The sequence below is a fragment of the Mesocricetus auratus genome, unplaced genomic scaffold (assembly GCF_017639785.1).
Source record: "Mesocricetus auratus isolate SY011 unplaced genomic scaffold, BCM_Maur_2.0 Super-Scaffold_100010, whole genome shotgun sequence".
Taxonomy (NCBI): Eukaryota; Metazoa; Chordata; class Mammalia; order Rodentia; family Cricetidae; genus Mesocricetus; species Mesocricetus auratus.
This window is the reverse complement of record NW_024429194.1, coordinates 63,220,695-63,243,546: the sequence shown is the minus strand read 5'-3', so window position 1 is coordinate 63,243,546 and position 22,852 is coordinate 63,220,695. Positions and strand designations below refer to the sequence as shown.

The window sequence follows — 22,852 nt, the reverse complement described above, 5'->3', positions numbered from 1 at the left end:
AAGCTGTTCAAGGACAGGGATCTAACCTAATCTGTTTGGTTCCTGTTATTCCCAGTATGTGCCTACTACAGAACAGGAACTCAGTACCTGCTTAACAAATCAATGCACTCTGAAGTATATATTGAAATTTAAATAAATAATTCAATAAAGAGTCCTAAGCTTTTTCTCAGAATACATTTCTGAAATGATAAAGACAATTAGTGGAAAAACTATTTGCTATATCCAATATTTCTATGTGTTTATTTAATCTGTAAAGGAAAGTTAGAATTTTTTAGTTTTTATTATACACAGCAAACTATTCACTGTAATATTTACTTTATAATAGTGCTAATGCTGAGCCCAATTCTATGGACATCTCTGATTACAAACTGAAACCAAGACCATTGTAAAGATGAAATCTGCCCTCAAGCCCCCATTCTTCATCTCTTAGACACTGTCAGCTGTTTGTCTTTTCTCCAGGCCAAGACTGTGTTTGGGATCAGAAGACTCCTACCACTTTCCTGTTCTGGTAAATGATCTGAGTTTTCTCATTTACAAATGGAATAGCTGCTTCATGGGAGAATTGTGAGGACAGCAGATAAAATGGGTCCAAGAAATATTGCTACTGCTTCTCTCCAACTATTATAGATAATTAGGATAATTCTGCATTACTGTCAAAGTTTTATTTTTTGTTTATTTGATAGAAAGTTTCATGTAGCTCAGGTTTTCCTCAAACTTCAACTGATCCTCTTGCTTGATAGGATTATAAAGGCAAAAAAAATCTATCTATCTATCTATTTCTTTATTTATTTTGGTAGGACTGATATGCCACATAGAATGGCATTATAAGCATCCAGAATACTCAATTCTTGAGGTTACCAACTAACTGGTTTTGCTTAGGTTGTGAACCACTCACCTAGGTAGCCTTGAGTCTTTTTCTGTAGTGCAGTGACAGGGCAGTCTTTATGAGCTAACAGCAGCTGTTTCAACTGAGCCACCTCATTTCGTAGTAATGTGACTTCATTCTGAAGGGGGAGGAAAGAAAAGAACACTAAGACAATTCATCTTCTGTTCTTAAACTCCTAATGGCTCTTTATCAAAACATTACAGCAACATTTGTATGGACTTACTAGAATTAATTTTTTGGTATCTATGGAAAACCATTTATTATAATATTTAGTTTAGCATTGTTCTAATGTTGACCACAATATTGTGACCATCTTAGTGTGAGGGTAGAGTGCTGTCTAGATTCTCCTCCCCAAATTGGGACATGATCTGGCAAGTCTTCAGAGAGATCAGGGGTACAACAGTCATGAAGTCAATGGTAGAAATTGTCTACAATGAAAAGTAAGGTGGTGCACGCCTTTAATCCCAGCACCCAGGAGGCAGAGGCAGGCAGATCTCTGTGAGTTCGAGGCCAGCCTGGTCTACATAGCTAGTTCCAGGACAGTTTCCAAAACAATACAGAGAAACCCTGTCTCAAAAAAAAAAAAAAAAAGTAAGGACTCATAACAGGAAAAGAAAAATGACTTATCTGGGATAAACTGACTACTCTCAAACTAACAATGTAAGGTTCTCTGACCAAGAAGAAAGTGTACTTCTGGAAATATATTCTTGTTTGTTTGTTTTGACAATGTTTCACTTTGTAACCTTGGCTGGCCTAGAATTCCTTATGCAGATTGGGCTGGTTTGGAACTCACAGCAATCTGCCTGCATCTGTCTCCTGAATGCTGGGATTAAAGGAATGAATCACTAAGCTTGGCCTTAGAAATCTCTCTCTGTGCCAGGTGTTGGTGGTACACACCTTTAATCCCAGCACTCGGGAGGCAGAGGCAGGCGGATCTCTGTGAGTTCCAGGCCAGCCAGGTCTACAGAGTGAGTTCCAGAACACAGTCTCCAAAACAATACAGAGAAACCCTGTCTCAAAAAACAAAAAACAAAACAAAACAAACAAACAAACAAACAAAAAAAAAGAAGAAATCTCTCTCTGTCTCTTTCTCTTTGATTTTTCAAGACAATGTGTCTCTGTGTAATAGGCCTGGCTATTCTGGAACTTGCTCTGTAGACCAGACTGGCCTTGAACTCACAGAGATCCACCGGCCTCTGACTCCCAAGTGCTTGAGTCAAAGATGTACACCACCACCACCTGATTAGAAATCTCCTTAAGAGAACTATTATTCAAGTAAACACAATGTCTACTGGAGCTCTACTGGAGCAATACTATTGTAATGAACAATTATAATAGTGTTCGTGTCCACTGATCCATAAAACCTAACAAACTCAGAGTGTAATACTATGCAGCTGTTAAAAAAAAAAAACAAGGTTTCCAAGAGATACTCTTTTTTTTTTTTTTGGTTTTTCGAGACAGGGTTTCTCTGTGGCTTTGGAGGCTGTCCTGGAACTCGCTTGGTAGTCCAGGCTGGTCTCGAACTCACAGAGATCCGCCTGCCTCTGCCTCCCGAGTGCTGGGATTAAAGGCGTGCGCCACCAACGCCCGGCCCCAAGAGATACTCTTATGTCATTCATGTTTAAACCAACTCACAATCTATCCAACTCTACTACTACAAAAACAAAAACAAAAACAAAAAAAATAAAACATTCAGGGGGCTGGAGAGATAGCTCAGAGGTTTAAGGGCACTGGCTGCTCTTCCAGAGATCCTGAGTTCAATTCCCAGAAACCCTATGGTGGCTTACAACCATCTGTAATGAAATCTGGTGCCCTCTTCTGGTGTGCAGGGATATGTGCAGACATAACATTGTATATGTAATAAATAATTTAATCTTAAAAAAATTCAGATGATGGGTGGTAGTGGTGCATGCCTTTAATCCCAGCACTGGGGAGGCAGAGACAGGTGGATCTCTCTAAGTTCAAGGTCATCCTGGTCTACATAGTGAGTTCCAGGACAGCCAGGGCTACACATAGAGAGACGCTTCTTGAAAAACCAAAAAACCAAACCAAAGCAAAACAACAACAAAAACCCTACTGTATACATGCAAGAAATTGTCAAAGCATAAATACAAGGTATTCTTTTTTAAAGTTTATTTTGTGTGTATGTGTATGCACATGTGCACTTCAGTGTGTGTCTGTGTGTGTGTGTGTGTGTGTGTGTGAGAGAGGGGGGGGAGGAGGGAGGGAGAGTCAGGATAAGAAGTGGGATCTGAAAATCACATTCAAGTCATTACACCTGGTAGCAAGCATTCTACCACTGGGGCATCCTCCTGACCCCTTCTTAAATTTATTTTATTTATTGTATGTGTTTATACATTATATGCATTATGTATGTGGTGCATGCACATGTTTCCTGTGCATGTGTGGAGATCTAAGGACAACTTATGGGAGCAGGTTCTCTCGTTTCACTATGTGGGTCCAAAGGTAGAACTCAGGTTGTCATCTCACTGGCCCATAAAAGATACTTAAAAAAACAAAACCAAAGAAGGGAAAATAATATTCAAGAGAATGCTTGGATTAAAATTATTCTGTGTTGGAAGTCCTGTGCATTTGTCAATAAAGCACTGCTGGCCAATAGGAATCTAGATAGGTGGGACTAAGAGTCCAGGAGAACTCTGGGAAGGAGAAACACAGAGAGTCGAGATGTAACACCATGGGGTAGGAAGCCTGGAAACTTCTCCGGTAAGAGACATACTTAGATTAACAATTATGGGGTAATTACTTAAGTCAGAGCTAGCCAGTAAGAAACAAGCAAAGGCCAACAGCTTCATAATTAATATAGCCTCCTGTGTGTTTATTTGGGACTGATGCGGCTCTAGAACCAGGCTGGCGGGAAGGCTTCTCTCAAGGAAAAGGTTTCCCTTTACAAATGGTGATCAGGAGCGGGACTGAATTTCCACGTAGAATGAAAAAAGCTTTAAAGGAATTTTAGAAACAGAAGAACGGAGAGAAGCACAGATTTTTGGTAGCAGCATTTTTCTCAGGCGGGCTCTGTTTTGTTAGCAGCAAGCAGAGACTTGAGGCTGGCTTAAGTTAGTTTTCCTGACTCGGCATTAAAAGAAAAAAAAAAAGGGCAACAAGTTTCTTTTAAGAAGCTTTGCTAACGATTTAAAAGTTGTATGTACAGCTGGAAGTGGCAGTGACCATATCTCCAAGCCAGCAGCTGGAGTCATGCTTACGCCCACCATCTTGGAAAAAAAGAGCAGTTTAAAACAGCCTCGGTTTTACAGATAAGACACGTGGCCAGAAAAACATAAAGATTTACAGTAAAGTCAGACTTGGATGAACAAAACCTCTAAAGGTTTACAGTGTGTTTAAAAATATACGTAAGATTGAGACACAAAATGAAACGGCAAAGTGTTAAATAAGTAGAGAAGCCGGCTGTTGTGGCACACGACGGTAGATTTGCTGCAGAGGCAGAGGCAGGCGGATTTCCAAAGAGAAACCCTGTCTCAGAGAAAAATAAATAAATCAAAGTAAAAGAAATAGAGTAATAATAATAAATAAATAAGCCACGTAAAGATGGAAAATACACAGAAAGTCTGGATACTGTACGCTATTGTGTTTTTTCAGTTTTTTCATTGCTAAGGAAGGAACAACTGCTAAAGTATACTTGATTATAAATGCTGCTGAATTAATCCAACTTCTATCTTTTGAAAATGCTTTGACTTCAAAATTTAAGTATAAGGATATGTTACTTGGGAAAGGAGATTTTGCTTATGTTTCTACAGAAAATGAAAAGCTGAGGATTCCTTCCAGGCTTCTGTGGTTTGACGAACCAAGACCCCCGGAGGCAGTGGACCAGGTGTTCCAACAACTGAAACAGCTAAGATGATGCAGTTTTACAGGCCCTGAAAATAAGGACTTATACAGGTTTCTGAGTTTTGTCATGATCCCCATGGTATGAACAGCGCCCCCTTCCAGCATGAAGCAGTTTGGAATGAGCAACGTCCTAATTCCCATCTTGTTTATAAATCTTTGTTTTCATTTGAATGGGATTGTTTATAATTGGTTAATGATCACAACCAATCTCTTCTTGAAGGAAAAAGGGGGATTATGGTATGGAAATGAGTACTTTGTATTGGTATGGTTTTTCATTGATTGATACAAATTCAAGGTTAATTTTGTGATGCGTATATTTCTCCTCTTGATTAAGTATTGTGCTTATACTGTTCTCTTAAAATGTAATGCATAATTAAATACAGACTATAGATAGTTACTTATAATAGTTAGAACTTATAGTTAGGTAAGTTATGTTTTCTACATATACAGAAATATATTTGAGACAGATAGTCTTCAAACCTTTCAATGACCTTCAGAAAATGGCATTTAAAATGGTTTAGGGTTTTTCTTGACAATGAGAAATGTCTGCTCCTGGCAGCACCAATTACGTCTGAGAGGAAGACGGGCATCAAAGAAACTTGTTATGGAGTTTGCTTTCAACATGGCAAGATTAGCCATTTGGGCAAGAAACTGCTCTTGCTAGACTGTTTGTCTGTTGTTGTATAATCTGGACATGCAGGACCCACAGTAAAGTGACTGCTGAACTCAGTCTTACAGGGTTCCTGCTTCATGGAAGAGTCTACGAGACTTTCTGCAGGACACAGAGAAATGACTGACAGACTGCCAATGCAGATGGACAGTTTTAAAATTTCCTGCTTTGCTGAGAAATCATATGGACACATTGTGGCCTATGGGCTGAAGATGGATGCCCCAACGTTACAGAGGAACTTCGGGTGACTGTCCAGGCAGTAAGATGTCTCTGTCAATCCTAGTGTTTATATATTATCCTTCTGTGGTCTTTGATAGAGTTGAAGACAGAGAGTTATAATTATAGTTTTCCTTAGTTATGATAAGAGATAAGCTACATATAGGACTTTGGACTCACAAGAATGAGATAGATGATATTTTCTTTAAATCTTACTAAATGTTGATAGACAAAATATTGTAACTATGTTCTTACTTGATAACTGTTCTTTTATATATAATTTGACTATGTTAAAGTTAAGACCTTTCTTTTTGTTTAAACAGAAACGAGGAGATGTTGGGGGGAAGTCCTGTGCATTTGTCAATAAAGCACTGCTGGCCAATGAGTCCAGGAGAACTCTGGGAAGGAGAAACACAGAGAGTCGAGATGTAACACCATGGGGTAGGAAGCCTGGAAACTTCTCCGGTAAGAGACATACTTAGATTAACAATTATGGGGTAATTACTTAAGTCAGAGCTAGCCAGTAAGAAACAAGCAAAGGCCAACAGCTTCATAATTAATATAGCCTCCTGTGCATTTATTTGGGACTGATGCGGCTCTAGAACCAGGCTGGCGGGAAGGCTTCTCTCAAGGAAAAGGTTTCCCTTTACAATTCTGTCTTTATTCAAGTTTTTTTTTCTCTTTTATTAACTAACCTACTGTGGTGGTTTGAATAAAAATGGCCCCCATAGGGAGTGGTACTATTAGGAGGTGTGGCCTTATTGGAGGAGGTGTGACCCTGGGGGTGGGATTTGAGGTTTAAAAGCTCAAGCCAGGCCCAGTGGCTCACTCTCTCTTCCTCCTGCCTGCCAATCCAGAAGCAGAACTCTCAGCTCTTTCTCCAGCACCATGTCTGCCTGGGTGCTGCCATGCTTTCTACCATGACAATAACAAGACTAAACCTCTGAACCAGTAAGACATCCCCAACTAAATGTCTTCCTTTATGATATACTATGGTATCTCTTCATAGTAATAGAAACTCTAATTAAGACAGCTACAATAGTTGGAGTGAAGTATTTCTCATCAGGTGTTCTCTAACTCTAGTAAGGTTCTATTGATGATTTAAGAGAGCACACCCTGGAGATGCTTAATCTGATTTCCTTCAAGATGGGTCTATGTCTCCACTCCTGCCTTTTCTCCATTCTGACTGCTGAGCATTCTATCTGAGCTGTATCTCCCACCTCCAAAAGGATCTCTGAATGACTTGTGCTAGTGAAGATCTGGAAGGAGATAGTCTTTTTCCCAGTTGCTAGGGAAAAGTTTCAATCCTGACTACTATGGACCTTTACACTTCCCGTCACACTCCTGGATCTAATTAATTAACACCATTCTCTGCTCTGCTGCTGCGCTGTTCCCATGTGTGGCCGTGCTCTCCAGAGTCTACAATCCCGACAATCACCCACTCACACTCAGCTGAATGTTCTGAGAAGTAAGTTCTTCTGCCTTCTTTTCCAGGGAGGACACCCACAGCTTCCGCTTTTGGCGGCATCGGGAGGCTGCAGCTCGGTTTCGCTCTAAAAATCGCTGCCGACGCTCATCTGGATCTTCATCTACTGTGCGCCGCCGCCGTCCCCCAGTGCTAGGGGTGGGCTGAGCTGGAGAGACCTGTTGCCCAGGAAATAAGAAGAATATTGTTTTTGTTTTTCTATTTTCTGGTTTGTCCTTGAACAGTCTTGTTATACAGCCCAGACAGATTCTGAATTTTGTTTCTTTTGCTTAGGCATCTGGAGTGCTGGGATTCACAGGCATCAATTTCTAACTTCGTCCCTTGGCAGAATAGAGAAGTACTTGATGGGAAAATAATTTTTTTCTTTCCAAATCAAAGCTGAGCTAGGTAGATTAGTAAGGGCTGGTAGAGTTCTGGTAACCACACCAAGCCCCATTACTCTGTCTACTAGCTTCTTATCCTGCTTCCTATCTCAGTCCTCTCAGTACACATGCAGACAAGCCACAGTTCTGTGGGAAACTGATTATTTCGAGACACAGAAATGAAATTAGTATCACTTAGGAATTTGCTTTGCTTTGTTTTCTTTTGGGCCTGGGAACTGAGCTACAATGCTACCCCTTGTTGGTTGACACATGGTCTTCCACATCCATGCTGGCCTTCACTCACTATGGAGTCCCGGACAACCTTGAACTCCTGCTCCTCCTGGCTCTATCCCCAAGTGTTGGAACTTATAAGAATGCTGTTCCTCCTGTCTTACCCTAAACAGTTTGAATTACAGGCCTGTACCACAAGGCCCACTTGCTCTCTTTCCTTCCCTTCCTCTCTTTCTTCTTTCCTTTTTTGACTCAGCATCTTTTTTTATTTGCTTGTCTTTTTTTTTTTTTTTTTTTTTTGAGACAGTCTTGGCTGTCCTGGAACTCGCTCTGTAGACCCGGCTGGCCTTGAATTTATAGAGAACCTCCTGCTTCTGCCTCCCAAGTGCTGCAATTAAAGGTGTGCACCACCACTGCCCAACGGTCTTGTTGTTTAAGCTCTCTTTGCACTAATGCACTTTGGATTATCTTTCCATTCTGTTAGTTGACATATATATAGGGAGAAGGCACATCAACTTTATGACAATGTCAAAAGTAAATTTATTTTCAAAATTAAAAATCATATATTATTATTATTATTATTAATTTTTATTAATTATCGTATGTGTGTGCATGTGTGTATGCCATGGTGTTTGTAGATGTCAGAGTACAAGTTTGTAGAGTCAGTTCTCTCCTTCTACCTTCATGTGAGTTCGGAAGATGGAGCTCAGGTTATCAGTGTTGTTGGTGAGCATCTCTTTTCACTGATCCATCTTGTGGCCCCTAAATTATTTTTTAATTTGAATATCTAGGTTAGTATTTTCCTAATGCTAGTAATCATCTGCATAAAGACAAGCAGGAGCTACAACAACCACAAGAAAGGTGCACGCCTTTAATCCCAGCACTTGGGAAGCAGAGCTAGGTGGATCTCTGTGAGTTTGAGGCCAGCCTGGGCTACAGAGTGAATTTTAGGACTCAGTTACATAGTAAGACCCTGTCTCAAAAAACCAAAACCAACAAAAAAAGGGAAATCTACTTTAGGCTCTACTGAATTATGTTCCCCAGTAATATTAGTAATTACGACATGCTTTTATTTAGACTAGTATTACCTTTTCAAAGAAAAACTTAGGGAATTTTTAACTCATAGAATGAACTAAAGGTCCTGCTTGGATCCTAATACTGAGGAGAGCCTTTCCTCAAGAAATCCAGTTGGGCACAATACATGCCTTTAATCTCAGCTATCAAGAGGCCGTGGCAGGCCAGGCAGTGGTGGTGCACACCTTTAATCCTAGCACTTGGGAGGCAGGGCAGGTAGATTTCTTGAGGTTGAGGCTGAGGCCAGTCTGGTTTACAAAGTAAGTCCCAGAACAGCCAGGGAAACACAGAGAAATTATTTCTCAAAAAAAAAAAAAAAAAAAAAGAGGGTCATGAGTTTGAGGTCTCTCAAAACTTCAAGCCAAAAACAAAATGAGAAAAGATATATATAAAAAAAAAGAGAGAGAGAGAGAGAAGAGAACTCAGTAGTCACTGACAAGGAGCCACATCCTTTCTCCAACCCAGGTTGGGCAAGGGTTACTACTTTATCTTCAGGACTGGCTGGCTTTGGGGAGTGAGGGGTCAGAATGGTGGGAAGTCTTAGCTTTCAAAAAGGAAGAACAAATGAAAGCTCGTGTTGCTGGCCAAGGCTGAAGGCAGCATATGGCCATAGAATGTCTGGACATGTGGCAGTACTGATGAAGCAGGTGGTGACATCAGTAAAAGACAGACTGGGCAGTGAATGAAACTCTAGAAACCAATCCCAGGTCATTGTCACCTGTCCAGTACAGACAATTATAAAAACTAAAGCTATTCAGTTCCTAAAGAATCCCTCTTCGGGAAGATACTGGGTAACTACATGGGACCTCTGCTGACTTTTAAATTTTTTTAGAATTTTCATTCCTTTGTGATAAACAGGGACTATTGGATTGGTATTGAGAAGGATTTTTGTGTGTTTTCTTACTTTTAATGAGCCATCTATTTTACTACTGTAACATCATATTGTATTAATATAGTCTTATAATGTATTTTGTGTTCTAAAATCTAATCAGGTAATTGATAACTTATTTTGTTAAGACTTAGCAGATAAGCAAGAGATACAAACACCTCCTTTGGAAGTGCTCGATGTGGCTTCATGTGAGTCTCCATCAGCTCAGAATCTACATTAGGCTATTACTCATATGTGGAAAAAATATAGAGGTCTTCTCTGTAACAGTTCTGCATAATTCAAGCTGCTTGCATTTATGTCTAACACAAAGGTAGGTAGATAAACAATAGTTTGTTTCACTATAGTCAAAAAACCTACCAAAAACATCGAAAGTAGCAGGATACCTGGAAAGTTAAATTCATTCTTCTCTCAGTTCATGCATCTTGAAAACAGATACAACATAAAAAATAAGGGCAACACATCTTGTTCTCCCCTCCAAGGGCACAACTGACCTGTGGCTGGGCAGGGGATGGGGTATCAGGGTGCTGGATGAGGATCTGGTTCTGCTCTGGACGGGCTGTCACCATGGTGCTGGCAGTACCCACCACCATTCCACAACCTCCATTGACTGAAGAGACTTGGTGGGTCAGAGTAGCTTTTAGTCTCTGTGTGGAAAGATTTAAAAGGCAGGAGTGAGATTCTGTCAAGGATAAGAACTTGTATTTTATTACTGACCTTAAGACAATGACAGGGAGAGAAAGTGTGCACCTGGATCCCTAAAATGCCTACTCTGTTCCCTGGCTGTCATCCTGGGCACAGCTGGGGATGGGGGCTTGTGGAAGCAATAGGACCCAGATGAAAGCTCCCTCCTGGAACCAGGCCAGATGCTGGTTACACAGCTATTCACCACTTGGCCAGCTCCCCTGCCCACTCACCCTCCATCTGTCACCCTGGAACTGAAATGGCAACTGTTCCATTCCAAACAATCTGTGCTGCCTCTTCCTGTCCCATGGCCTGTGCCAAGGTAGGGACAGGAGACTTAGGAATCAGGGTCTTTTCTTTCTCAAGCCCCACAGCAGGATGTCTTTAGGTATGCAAGCTTCAAAAAGCTCCTTTGTCCAGTTTACTTGGAAAATCTAGACTGATACTACTTCTTTTTTTAAAATATTTTATTTATTTATTGTGTATACAGCCTTCTGCCTGCATGCCAGCAGAGAGCACCAGATCTCATTTAAGGTGGTTGGGAGCCACCATGTGGTTGCCGGGAATTGAACTCAGGACCTCTGGAAGAACAGTCAGTGCTCTTAACTGCGGAGCCATCTCCCCAGCCCCCTGATACTACTTCTTTTAGAAGGCCAGTATTGCTCCAGGCCGGGATGTACTCACCATCTTGGCTTCTGATGGCATAGGGTGGCCAGATGGAGAAATGGAGCCACTACTGTTAACTGGTGGGCCAGGTATACCAGGAATGTTGGGCACCATGGACACAGGTCTGGCCAGCTAAATCAAGAGAAGGAGACATAGTAGTATTGGTTTTCCCCAAATTAAGTGGTTTTGAGATTGGCATGTCAGGGCCTGTTCTGTGTAATACGCTCACAGGACATGCAGGAATAGCTTGGGAAATACCTTACCTAAGGAGTGTCCCAGAGTAAAGAATTTCATTCTTTAGTGTGGGGACATTTTCTGTGGGAAAGGCTGGGGGTATATCTTCAGGAAAGTGGTTAGCAATGCTGGAGAAGCTATGTGCCAAGTGAAATCAACCAATCAGCAGGTTGGCAAAATTAACTCCTTGACTAGAAGCCAATTGTCCAGATGAGTCTTTGTCTAGTGTTTCACAGTGTTGGACTGGCAGAGGTTAGTGAAGAGTTTGGGCAGACTGCCACACACAACTAATACAGTCCAGGCCCACATTTCCCTGGGGTCCTCTGGTTATGATCATTCAGGTGGAAGGGAGGGATCAGTGGGCTGGCAGGTTTGGCTGCCCTAACTACAAAGCTTACCGAAATAACAGAAGGCATCTGTACTGGAGGCCCTGGCAGCACAGGCATGGTCTGTCCATTAGCAAGATGCATGACGAGAGGGAGGGAGCCAGTAGGAGATCTGCAGGAAACATGAAGGGAAATATCACAATCTCGACCTTTTGCCTATTGGTCTTCCTTCTATAAGTTTTTTTTTATAGACGTCATTAGGGAAGGTATGGAGCAGCACTATAAAATCTTGACATTCTCTTAAACACAGGAAAAATGGAGAGAAATGATAGTTTATTCCTCCCCCGCCTCAGGGTTTTAACAAAATTACCTTAGAACATGTCAGACAAGCCCTAGTTTACTTCCTTAACCTGGCAAAGACTTGGTGGCTTTTTGGTGTTGGGGATTAGCAGGGTCTTGGACATGATGAGTAGCTCTACTATTTAGCTATGTTTCCAGTTCCACAGTCTGGCAAAAACTTTATATTTTTAAAATTAATCGAATTTAATGTTCAGGAGGTAACTCTATTAGGAATCTGGAAGATTAAACAAGTATCTCTGTGGCAAATAATTTTTTGAAATGTTTTATTTTAGGAAACAATCTTAACTCATTTTCTTGGGCATGTAAAAATAAATGCCTGGAGCTAACTTCAGTAGCATATACCTGTAAGCCCAGCATGCAGGAGGCAGAAGCAAGGTCATGAGAATCTGAGGCCCCTTAGGAAGATTGTGTCTCAAAACAACAACATATCTGAGAACAACAGTTTCTATTAAATAATTTCAAAGCACAGAAATTCACAATCAAGACTGTTCTTCATATATTACAGAAGATCAGTTCTGTTTACAGCACTCATATTGGGTAGCTCATAATTCCAGCCTCTAGGGATCTGACAACACCTCTGGACTCTGAGGGCACCTGTACTTATCTGAACATACCCAGAGGAAGTCACACACATCTACACATAATTTTAAAAGATAATAAATCTTAAAAAAAAAAAGGTGCCGGGCGTTGGTGGCGCACACCTTTAATCCCAGCACTCGGGAGGCAGAGGCAGGCGGATCTCTGTGAGTTCCAGGACAGCCTCCAAAACAATACAGAGAAACCCTGTCTCGAAAAACCAAAAAAAAAAAAAAAAAAGCCAAGTGGTGGTGGCACACACCTTAATTTCAGTATTTGGGAGGCAGTGGTAGGCAGATCTCTGAGTTCGAGGCCAAGCTGGTCTACAGAATGAGTTTCAGGACAGCCAGGACTACACAGAGAAACTCTGTTTCAAAAAACCAAAGGAAATCCAGGCTCACAGTTTCTCCTACTCTCCTACTTACCCCATTTGCCTGTTAGATGGTGGAGCCTGTGTAATGACAGAGGTTGGGGAAGGAAGAGTTGGGTGAAGTGGATCATAACCTAAGTGGAGAGGCAGAGAGCCAGGACGTACGATGGTGGGTGTAGGGGTGGAAATCAAAACAGGTTTTGTGGCAAGTTCCTAGGGAGAGGAGACAAAAAATTTCAAAACGTTAAGAACTGTGAATAGGGAAATACACAATTGGTGCTTTCACTGAAAGAGCATTAGTTATAAAGAAATGACCCAATTTCATCACGATCATGCACCCATACCTTACCCATTCAGTAGGAATGATGATTTAGCATCATTTGAAAAATCATTTGAAATCTTTGGAGAAATGTTATACCATATAACACTGTAATATCATATAAATTCTAGGGGTGTTCTACCCTACAAATACTCTCATTCTAAATAATACTGAAGTGTCCTAAGACCTCCAGTGAGAAAAGGAAGGTATACTGGTGGTAGGACAATCCAGTGTTTCCAATGGACTTCATTAAACAAGGTCTATAGAAGCTTAAACAGCTATCAGACCGAAATAGAACACAATGCTTCTCACTGTTAATTAGTTAGGGTCTTAGACTGTCAGTGGCCATACTGGCCTTGAAAGCATCTCTAATCTCCAGAAATTAGTTTCCTATAGAAATTGGAAGGAGGGAGGGAGATGGCTAATATTTATGGAGATGGTAGCTTTGAGAATTTAACATGTCAAATTTGAAGCCAAGCAAGATGACGTACAGATGTTCTGTCCACTGGCAAGACAGCAGAGCCTGGAAGGAAGCCTGGTGTTGGTGGAGCACACCTTTAATCCCAGTACTAGGGAAGCAGAGGCAGGTGGATTTCTGTGAGTTTGAGGCCAGCCTGGTCTACAAGAGCTAGTTCCAGGAGACTGGAAGGAGACATAAGTGGGCTTCTGAAGCCCTGATATCATCTGGTTTTGATCTTGGTGCTGATTACTAAATTTATTCACTTTCTGGAAAGTCAGAGAGCTCCATAATTACAGTGTATGTGTATATGTATTATACACCAAAGAAAGTGGTCTTTAAAAATGGTCAGGTACAGGAGGTGGTGGTACACACCTTTGATCCCAGCACTCAAGAGGCAGAGCCTGGTCTATAGAGCAAGTTCTAGGACAGCCAGGACTACACAGAGAAACCAAACCAAAATGAGCTAGGTGTGGTGGAGGACACCTGTATCACAGCACTTGGAAAGCTGAGGCAGGAGTATTACTGTGAGGTGAAGGCACCCTGAAATACATTATGAGACCATCTCAAAAAAAAATCTGGCTGTAGGCAAGCCTGTAGGGCATGTTCTTAATTAGTGATCGATGGGTGGAGCACCTAGTCTATTGTAGGTGGGGCTATCCCTGGGAGGTCCTGAGTTCTATAAGAAAGCAGGCTGAGCAAGTCATGGAGAGCAAGTCAGTAAGCAACACTCCTCCATAGCCTCTACAGCAGTTCCTGCCTCTTGATTCCTGCCCTATCTGAGTCCCTGATGACTTCCTTGATGATGAACTGTGATGTGGAAGTGTAAGTCAAACAAACCCTTTCTTCCCTAAGTTGCTTTGGCCATGGTGCTTCATCACGGCAATAGTAACCCTAGGTAAAAGACATGTCTAATTAACAAATTACATTTTTTATTTTTATTTTTTACTAAAAAATACATTTAGTTATTTATTTGTGGTTGGAGGGTTGTGGAAATCAGAGGTTTTTTTTTGTTTTTTGTTTTTTTTTTTTTTGGTTTTTTCGAGACAGGGTTTCTCTGTGGCTTTGGAGGCTGTCCTGGAACTCGCTTGGTAGTCCAGGCTGGTCTCGAACTCACAGAGATCCGCCTGCCTCTGCCTCCCGAGTGCTGGGATTAAAGGCGTGTGCCACCAACGCCCGGCCAGAGGTTTCTTGATCCTGGGGATCAAACTCAGGCTGTCAGAAGATACCTTTACCCACTGAGACATCTTGCTGACCTTTTTATTTTTTCTTTGGGACAAGCTCTTATGCAGCCCAGTCCAGGCAGGCTTTGAACTCACCTGGAACTCCCAAATGATGTTAGATGTGCATCACCATGACTAGTTTCTCTTTTTTCTTTTAAAAAACAAAAACTCAGTCTTATTATGTAGCCCTGACCCAGAATTCACTATATAAAACAGACTTGCCTTGTACTCAGAGATTCACCTACTTCTGCCTCCCAAGTGTTGTGACTAAACACATGTGCCATCATACCTGACTTCTTTTTTACTTACTGAAGTACAATTAAAGTCATTACAATGAAATTACTTTTGCACGAGCAAAATCAGAATGGAGACCATTTCCTGCACTCAAGAAGGTTTTCCTGTGTCCTTTCCCAATTCACATTCTTCCATCATGAGAGGTACCCACTATTCTGTTTATCTTCTTTCTCCTTGTAATACCATCTTGCTGTGTTCCCCAGGCTGGTCCTCCCACCTCAGCCTTCTTAGCAGTTGCCACTACAGGTATACACCACCACACTATTCTGAAGTTTTCCATCAAATAATTTTGCATCTTTTTGAACCTCCTATAAATGGAACCATACAGTATATACTTTTGTGTCTTTTTTGTTATTCAGTGTTTGTGAAATTTATGCATATTGCTATGTATTTCTTCTATCTATCTATCCACCCACCCACCCTTCCTTCCTCCCCCTTTCACTCTCCCCTCTCTTTCTTTTTTGTTTTTGCAGTACTCAGGACTGAGCCCACAGCCTTACACAGGATAAGCAGGTGCTCTACCACTAAATTTCATCCTCGGCCGAGTTCAGCCAATATCATGTATATCATATTCCACTTTAGAAATATATCACTATTTGTTTGTTGCTGGAATGGAATCCAAGGCATTATAAACACTAAGCAAGTGCTATCCCTGAGATACACCACCAACCTCTCACAATTGATCATTCATTGTTTTGGTTGATTGATACTTGGGATGTTTTCATTCTCCCGTCTAATCATAGTATATGTGTGGTATATGTATGTTTGTGTGTGAGTTTGGTCATGAGGTCAGAGGAAAACTACTGGGTTTGGTCCTCCCCTTCCATCTTATTTCAAGACAGGGGCTTTTCTTTTATCGCTGTAAACACCAGGCTAGGTATTTTCCTATCTATCTGTACCTGGCATCTCAGAGTAGGAGCAGTGGAATTATAGGCATATAGTACTGTGCCTGGGTAGTATGTTTATCTGGGTTTTCTGGATTTCAACTTGAGTTCTCATGCTTGTACAGCAAGCACTTTTACTCACTAAGCTATGTTTCCAGCTCCCAGATACTTTTAAAAAAGTGAATAAAATTTCTATGAACAGTTTTACTTATTTCTGTTGGTACACATACAAACTAAACTCTCTTCAGTTTGGAGTCAGAAGTGGGATTCATGGATGACTGAATAGGTGTAATTTATTTACATTGATTAAATATTTAAGATTCCTTTCAAACTATGTATAGAAATATGTATCCAAACCTCAGTACTTAGGGCAGGAGGACTGAGTTCAATCAAGTCCAGCCTGGGCTATATCAATGAGATGCAGGAGAGAGAGAAAGAGAGAGGAGGGGGGAGGGAGGGAGGCAGAGAGAGAAGAAAGGAAAGGAGGAAAAGAAAAGAACATTCACGGCTGGGCGTTGGTGGCGCATGCCTTTAATCCCAGCACTTGGGAGGCAGAGGCAGGCGGATCTCTGTGAGTTCGAGGCCAGCCTGGTCACCGAGCGAGTTCCAGGACAGCCTCCAAAGCCACAGAGAAACCTTGTCTCGAAAAACCAAAAAAAAAAAAAGAAAAAAAAAAAGAAAAAAAGAAAAAAAGAAAAGAACATTCACTCCGTTTGAATCCAGCCAATCCTCCTTCTTTTTAAAAAATTTTTTTAAAAGATTTATTTATTTATTATGTATACAGTGTTCTGCCTGCATGTCTGCCTATAGGCCAGAAAAGAACACCAGATCTCATTATAGATGGTTGTGAGCCACCATGTGGTTGCTGGGAATTGAACTCAGGACCCCAGGAAGAGTAGTCAGTGCTCCTAACCTCTGAGCCATCTCTCCAGCACCCAGCCAATCCTTCTTACACCATTTATGAATCAAAACTAACATTTGGAATGACTTCTGGGAGAAAATTTTACCTTCTCCTTCAGTGGCGGGGAACAGGGGCTAGAGGCAGGACTGTCAGGGGGCGATGAGTCTACCTCCACTGGCTCTTCTTCCTTGATTTTGATGTCTGGTGTAGAAGGCAGAGACATGTCAAGAGGCCCAGCAGCACCCTGGGAAAACAGTAAATGCAATTCAGTTTCTTGATGCTGACGGTCAGACAAGGACATGCTTTACCAAGTTCAGTTCTTGGTCAAAGCACTGAACAGCAAGTGTCAAAGAAATGTGAACTCATGCTTTATGTAGACTCTGGCCAAGTCACTGTATCTTCTTGGAGTTATTGTTCCTTAACTACAAAACGAAGATAGCATCAGTTGCAAGCAAGTACTTATAATGCCTAAAAACATGTAAAATAAATGCCACTTAAATCCATGCAAATATTATACTTATAATTTATCCCAAGCAAAGTAAAGGGACTTATGAATCAATCAATTACCAACCAGCTTTGCTAGTCTTTGGAGAGCTGTGAACATTTTCTCTGCCAACCATAATGCCTTGGTTAACCAGTTTCCAAAAGCAACAGAAAACAAACTAGTTACTTAAGTCCTGCAAACAAGATAGAAAAGATCTTTTATGGGGAACCTGCCATGCTAGATGGTGATCACAATCAGTTTAGGGCAGGAGGCTAGAAACTTCAGGCATACAGGGTTTGGGGATAATAAAGAAAGTAAAGTCTGGTTATCTCATCAATGAAAAAATTAGAATTTGGTCTTAGAGGCAGTACTGGTGAAACCAGAAAGTAGAGAACTTTCCTGGCAGAAGTACAGCTATGTGCACCATCACTTGCTACCTTAACCCCTGGAAGCCTAAGTAGCAAACTAATTCAGTGTACTGAACTAAAGAGGTAACAATGATTCTGCTCCATCTCATAAGGGTGAGAAACATCAAAGGATTTTATTTCTGTTCCACTTTTTCAGAGCCAATTTAGCTCATTCTCAGATCTCTGAAGACAACACATTGATAGGAAGGGATGCCTCTAAGGGAAAAAAAAAATAAAACAACTTTCCTTTAGAATTCCCAAGAGACATCTGCTATAAAAATTGTGGTTCAGCAAAGTTTCAGGATCATTTACTACCCCTGGAGATAATATTCTACTACATCTGTACTTCTCATCAAGGGGAAGTAAAGACACTCCTGGACAGACAGAGAGACACACCAAAGGACACTGAGGAAAGTGTCAAGCGAGCTCAAAATGGCAGTGGGAAAGATAAAGCAGTGAAGTAGGAAATTTAAATCTTTCAATTTCTTTCTTCTTCGTCTTATTTATTTAGTGTGTGTACACCTGTGATCAGGCGTGTGCTATGGTGTGCATGTGAAAGCTGGAGGGCAACTTTTGAGAGTCAGTTCTCTCCTTATATCACACAACTGTGAGGTGATTACGTTAATATATACATGCTGATATGCGTATACATATTTTTTCTGAAGTATGACATAATTACAGACCTGATTTTGAACATTATTAATTATGTTTATGTGTGTGTCTCTGTGTGTGTATGTACACATGTGTGTGGGTGCCTGCAGAGGCTAGAAGCATTGGATTTCTTAGAGCTGGAGTTACAACATGGATTCTGGGAATCAATTTGAATTCTTTGGACCAGTTATCTCTCTAGCCTCCAAGACCTAGTTTTACCTAGTGGCTAATAACCTTGACTTCCAGGGTAAACTGATTATTCCTCTCCCCTGCCTACTTTAATCTCAGTACTCAGAAAGCAGAGGCACACAGATGTCTATGGATTTGAGGCCAGCCAGGGCTACAGAGCAGTGAGATCCTGTCTCAAAATAAGTGAATTAATTAATAATAAAAATAAGCAAATAAATAAAAACTTCCCAAACAATCAGTTTATAAACAGTGGTACTTGTTTTGTTATACTGGGGGTGGGGTGGGGTGGAGGTGGGGGTGAGTGAGCTCAGGTCCCAGCATGTGTTAGCACTCTACCACTGAGCTCGATCTCTATCCTCTCCCCCAAAATAATTGGCAAAAAAAAGTTGCCTAATAAATCTGAGTAACTCATACTTTTGTTTCATTGTTTGAGTCAGTGTCTGTAGTTGAAGCTGATCCAAAACTTACAATATAACACAGTCTGACCTTGAATCTTCTGTAATCCTCTATTTCAACCTCCCAGTTCATAGTCTTCAAAACTTTTATTATTATTTATGTGTACAACATGTGTGTATTTGTGCCACAGGAAGCCAGAAGTGTGTGTCAGATCTCCTGGAGTAGTTGTGAGCTACCACTATGGGTGTTGGGAACTGAACTTGGGTCCTCTGTGAGAGCAACAAGCACTTTTAACCACTGAACCATCTCTCTAGTCCCCTGTCATATTCTTTTAATTTTTTCCATTTATTTACAAGGGAAACAATAGATTACTAAGGGGACTATCAGAAAACAAACTATGATCTGAGTTAAAAACCCAGTACCCAGCCAGGCGTTGGTAGCGCATGCCTTTAATCCCAGCACTCGGGAGGCAGAGGCAGGCGGATCTCTGTGAGTTCGAGACCAGCCTGGACTACCAAGCGAGTCCCAGGACAGCCTCCAAAGCCACAGAGAAACCCTGTCTCGAAAAAAACAAAAAAAAAATAATTTATTTAATTTTTATTTTATGTGTATTGGTATAAGGGTGTCAGATTTCCTGGAACTGACTTAGAGACAGTTGTGAGCTGCCATGTGGGTGCTGGGAATTGAACCCGGGTCCTTCTAGAGGGTAGTTAGTGCTCTTAACCACTGAACCATCTCTCCAGCTCCCATGGTTTGGAATTTTAACCAGACAAGCAAATTATCTCAAGGTACAATGAAAATAGCCTATGTCTAACCACTACCAGTTTTTTTAGTCACACTTACCTTTTTTTCATCTTCATCTGCAGCTTTCTTAAATTCATGTTCAAAGGAACTAGCTAGTTCATTGAAGAGCCCTACCTCCTCACAGTTCTTCAGGAATCTAGTTGGAGTAGGTGTTTGATCTGTAGACATAAAAAGAAAATGAAAATGTGTTTTAGTTTTAATATAAATTAAAACAAGAATGCACTGGGATTGTATTTTTATTCTTCTGTTTGAACATGGAAAGTCTTTGCTAGGATAAATAGGCTTTTGTGAGTTTTAGTGGATAGATGATGGTTGTAATCTACCAGAGGGTGCCTGTGTTGCGTTGTCTCAGGGCCAGAAGGGGAAAGACAGAACAATGTTCTGTGTGACTAGCCACATACCCACCTTCTCTCAGTGCTGGATTTATATCTTTCACCTCCAATGAAAGCACAACCCCAATAAAACAAACCATTCATGAAAGTAAAGATGCAAGAAAACTTCTAGATTTAAAAATTAAAGGTAGCCAGGCGTTGGTGGTGCACGCCTTTAATCCCAGCACTTGGGAGGCAGAGGCAGGCGGATCTCTGTGAGTTCGAGGCCAACCTGGTCTACAAGAGCGAGTTCCAGGACAGCCTCCAAAGCCACAGAGAAACCCTGTCTTGAAAAACAAAACAAAATAAATAAATAAATAAATAAATAAAATTAAAGATAAGCAGTGAGAAGATATAAACAGATGGATATGCCAGGCATTGGTGGTGCATGTCTTTAATCCTAGCACTCGGGAGGTAGAGGCAGCAGATCTCTGTGAGATTGAGAGCAGCCTGGTGTACAAGAGCTAGTTCTAGGACAGGCTTCAAAGTTACACAGAGAAACCCTGTCTCATAAAACAAACAAAACAAAACAAACAAACGAACAAAAAACAAAAAAAAAAAAGGGAAGAAAGAAAAAAACAGATGGGTGTTAAATCTGACAGAGAGTACAAACTAAGGATCAGACTGCTGAGTTTGCTCACTCAAGCTACCTAATAAGGAATGGTGCCTGCCTTTCACCAAAGTCTGCTCCTTTCTGAAGCCATTCTAAGCAAATCTAGGGACTGGGGAACAAGACAGTAATATCATGAGTTACAAAAGGAAATTACAAACAATAGCACTTATTTCATAGTGACATGGGCCCAGAACAAATTCCGGAAACCAGGCTATTTGGTTTAGATTTGCTGGTCAAAATATCCCCACAGGGGCTGTGCAAAACTTTTTCTCAACACACTGCTTCTGCTTTTTTCTTTTTTTGGAGAAAAGCCCAGGTTATCCTGGAATTTAAGGTCTTCTTGCCTCTACCTCCCAAATGCTGGGATTACAGGAATGTGCCACAAAGACTGGCTTCATTGTTCTTAAGGAGGTGAAACCTTAAGTATAAGAACTTTTTTATAGTTATTCCTAAACTATAGGAACTTTTCAAGGAACCCAAACTTCAGATCTTAGCTTGTCTGTCTATCCCCTGCTTTTCTAAAGTTGAGTCTTGTTCCCTGGGCCCCTAATTCTATTATGATGGTTTTCTTTGATGTGCTTATCACCTCAAGAATTCATCTCCTCTTCCAGTCAACTACACTGACTGATAAATAATGTTTCAATTATATTTTAAAGAAAGACCTAAGGGTTAATATTGTTCCTTTTAGCATGATTAACTGGAAATAGTTCAGTGTGATTTTCCATGGAAACATTTTTCTTTTTAAAAACTTAAATAAAACGTCTTTTGAATCAGAGTGTTGAGAAAAATTACCACTACCTCCTGAAATAGTTCTAAAAGGTACTTTGGCTGGCTAAAGATAAAGCAACATGCTACTCTAGAGTGGGGAGAGGTGGTATCACCCTCAGTAAGGGCACTCACATCCATCACAACTCAAATGAACAGAAGGGGCAACTAAAGGCACAGTGATGACGGAAGAAGAGCTTTGAGACCTCTGGTTGGAGTCATAAAAACTTCTCTTACATCGTGCTGCCCATGCTCATTTCTTGGTTTAATTTTAAAATCTCCCCTGGCTGGGCAGTGGTGTTACACACCTTTAATTCTAGCACTCAGGAGGAAGAGGCAGGTGACTCTCTGTGAGTCTACATAGTAAGTTCCAGGACAGCCAAAGCTACACAGAGAAACTATGTCTTAAAAAAACAAACAAACAAACAAACAGAAAACAAACAATAAATGACAACAGGAAAAAAAAAAAGAAGAAAAGAAAGAAATCTCCCCTGTACTAAACCTAATTCTTCATCTTCCAGATGGTTTCTAACCTTCAACTGCTTCTGGTTCCTGAACAAACAATCTGAAAATACATAAACAAACCTAGTCTGTTCTGATGATTCCCAAGTGTTTAGTGAATACTTCTGTATGTTTTAGCGTTACATCCATAAACTTGGATGCATATCTAGAGAGGAGATAAGGGTATAACCCAAATGTAAGACATGGGTCTTTCTATAGAGAATTAGGAGAATGCTTTTTAGTTTTTGTTTTTGTTTTTTTTTTTTGCTTTTTTGAGACAGGGTTTCTCTGTGTTGCTTTGGAGGCTGTCCTGGAACTCGTTCTGTAGACCAGGCTGGCCTCGAACTCCCAGAGATCCACCAGCCTCTGCCTCCTGAGTGTTGGGATTAAAGGTGTGCGCCACCAACGCCCGGCTGAGAATGCTTTTTAGTTAAGGAAATAAAACCAATATATGTAGCTAGCACCACACTGTGTAAAAATAAGTGCTATTTGAGATACAGAATAAAATTATTATAAAAATAAGTACACATTAATTACTAGGATTGTTAGGAAAGATTTCAAGCAAGACTTGAGATAACCCTTGGAAAATGGTTTGGAACTGTAGAGAGAAGTTTTAAGAGCTAAGAGGCTAAGAGTAATAATGCTGGTGAAGGCATTGAGAAAGGCAGGGAATGGTCATCACACACAGATTAGGAAAAACTG

At 40.8% G+C, this 22,852-nt stretch overlaps 1 protein-coding gene across 5 annotated transcripts in view; it reads right to left on the bottom strand.

The window, feature by feature from the left end:
- LOC101841425 (cyclic AMP-dependent transcription factor ATF-7) overlaps positions 1-22,852 on the bottom strand; it is a 102,097-nt gene that overhangs the window by 13,274 nt on the left and 65,971 nt on the right. For 4 of the 5 annotated variants that reach the window (XM_040753713.1, XM_040753715.1, XM_040753714.1 and 1 more), the window contains 8 exons: positions 19,940-20,058; positions 17,076-17,213; positions 12,947-13,104; positions 11,658-11,757; positions 11,044-11,157; positions 10,170-10,322; positions 7,083-7,280; positions 896-1,004 (listed from right to left, as the gene is read on the bottom strand). In XM_040753713.1, the coding sequence (XP_040609647.1) occupies positions 896-1,004; positions 7,083-7,280; positions 10,170-10,322; positions 11,044-11,157; positions 11,658-11,757; positions 12,947-13,104; positions 17,076-17,213; positions 19,940-20,058 (1,089 nt within the window). The remainder of the gene's footprint in view (positions 1-895; positions 1,005-7,082; positions 7,281-10,169; positions 10,323-11,043; positions 11,158-11,657; positions 11,758-12,946; positions 13,105-17,075; positions 17,214-19,939; positions 20,059-22,852) is intronic. The other variant, XM_040753718.1, reaches the window with a different exon arrangement.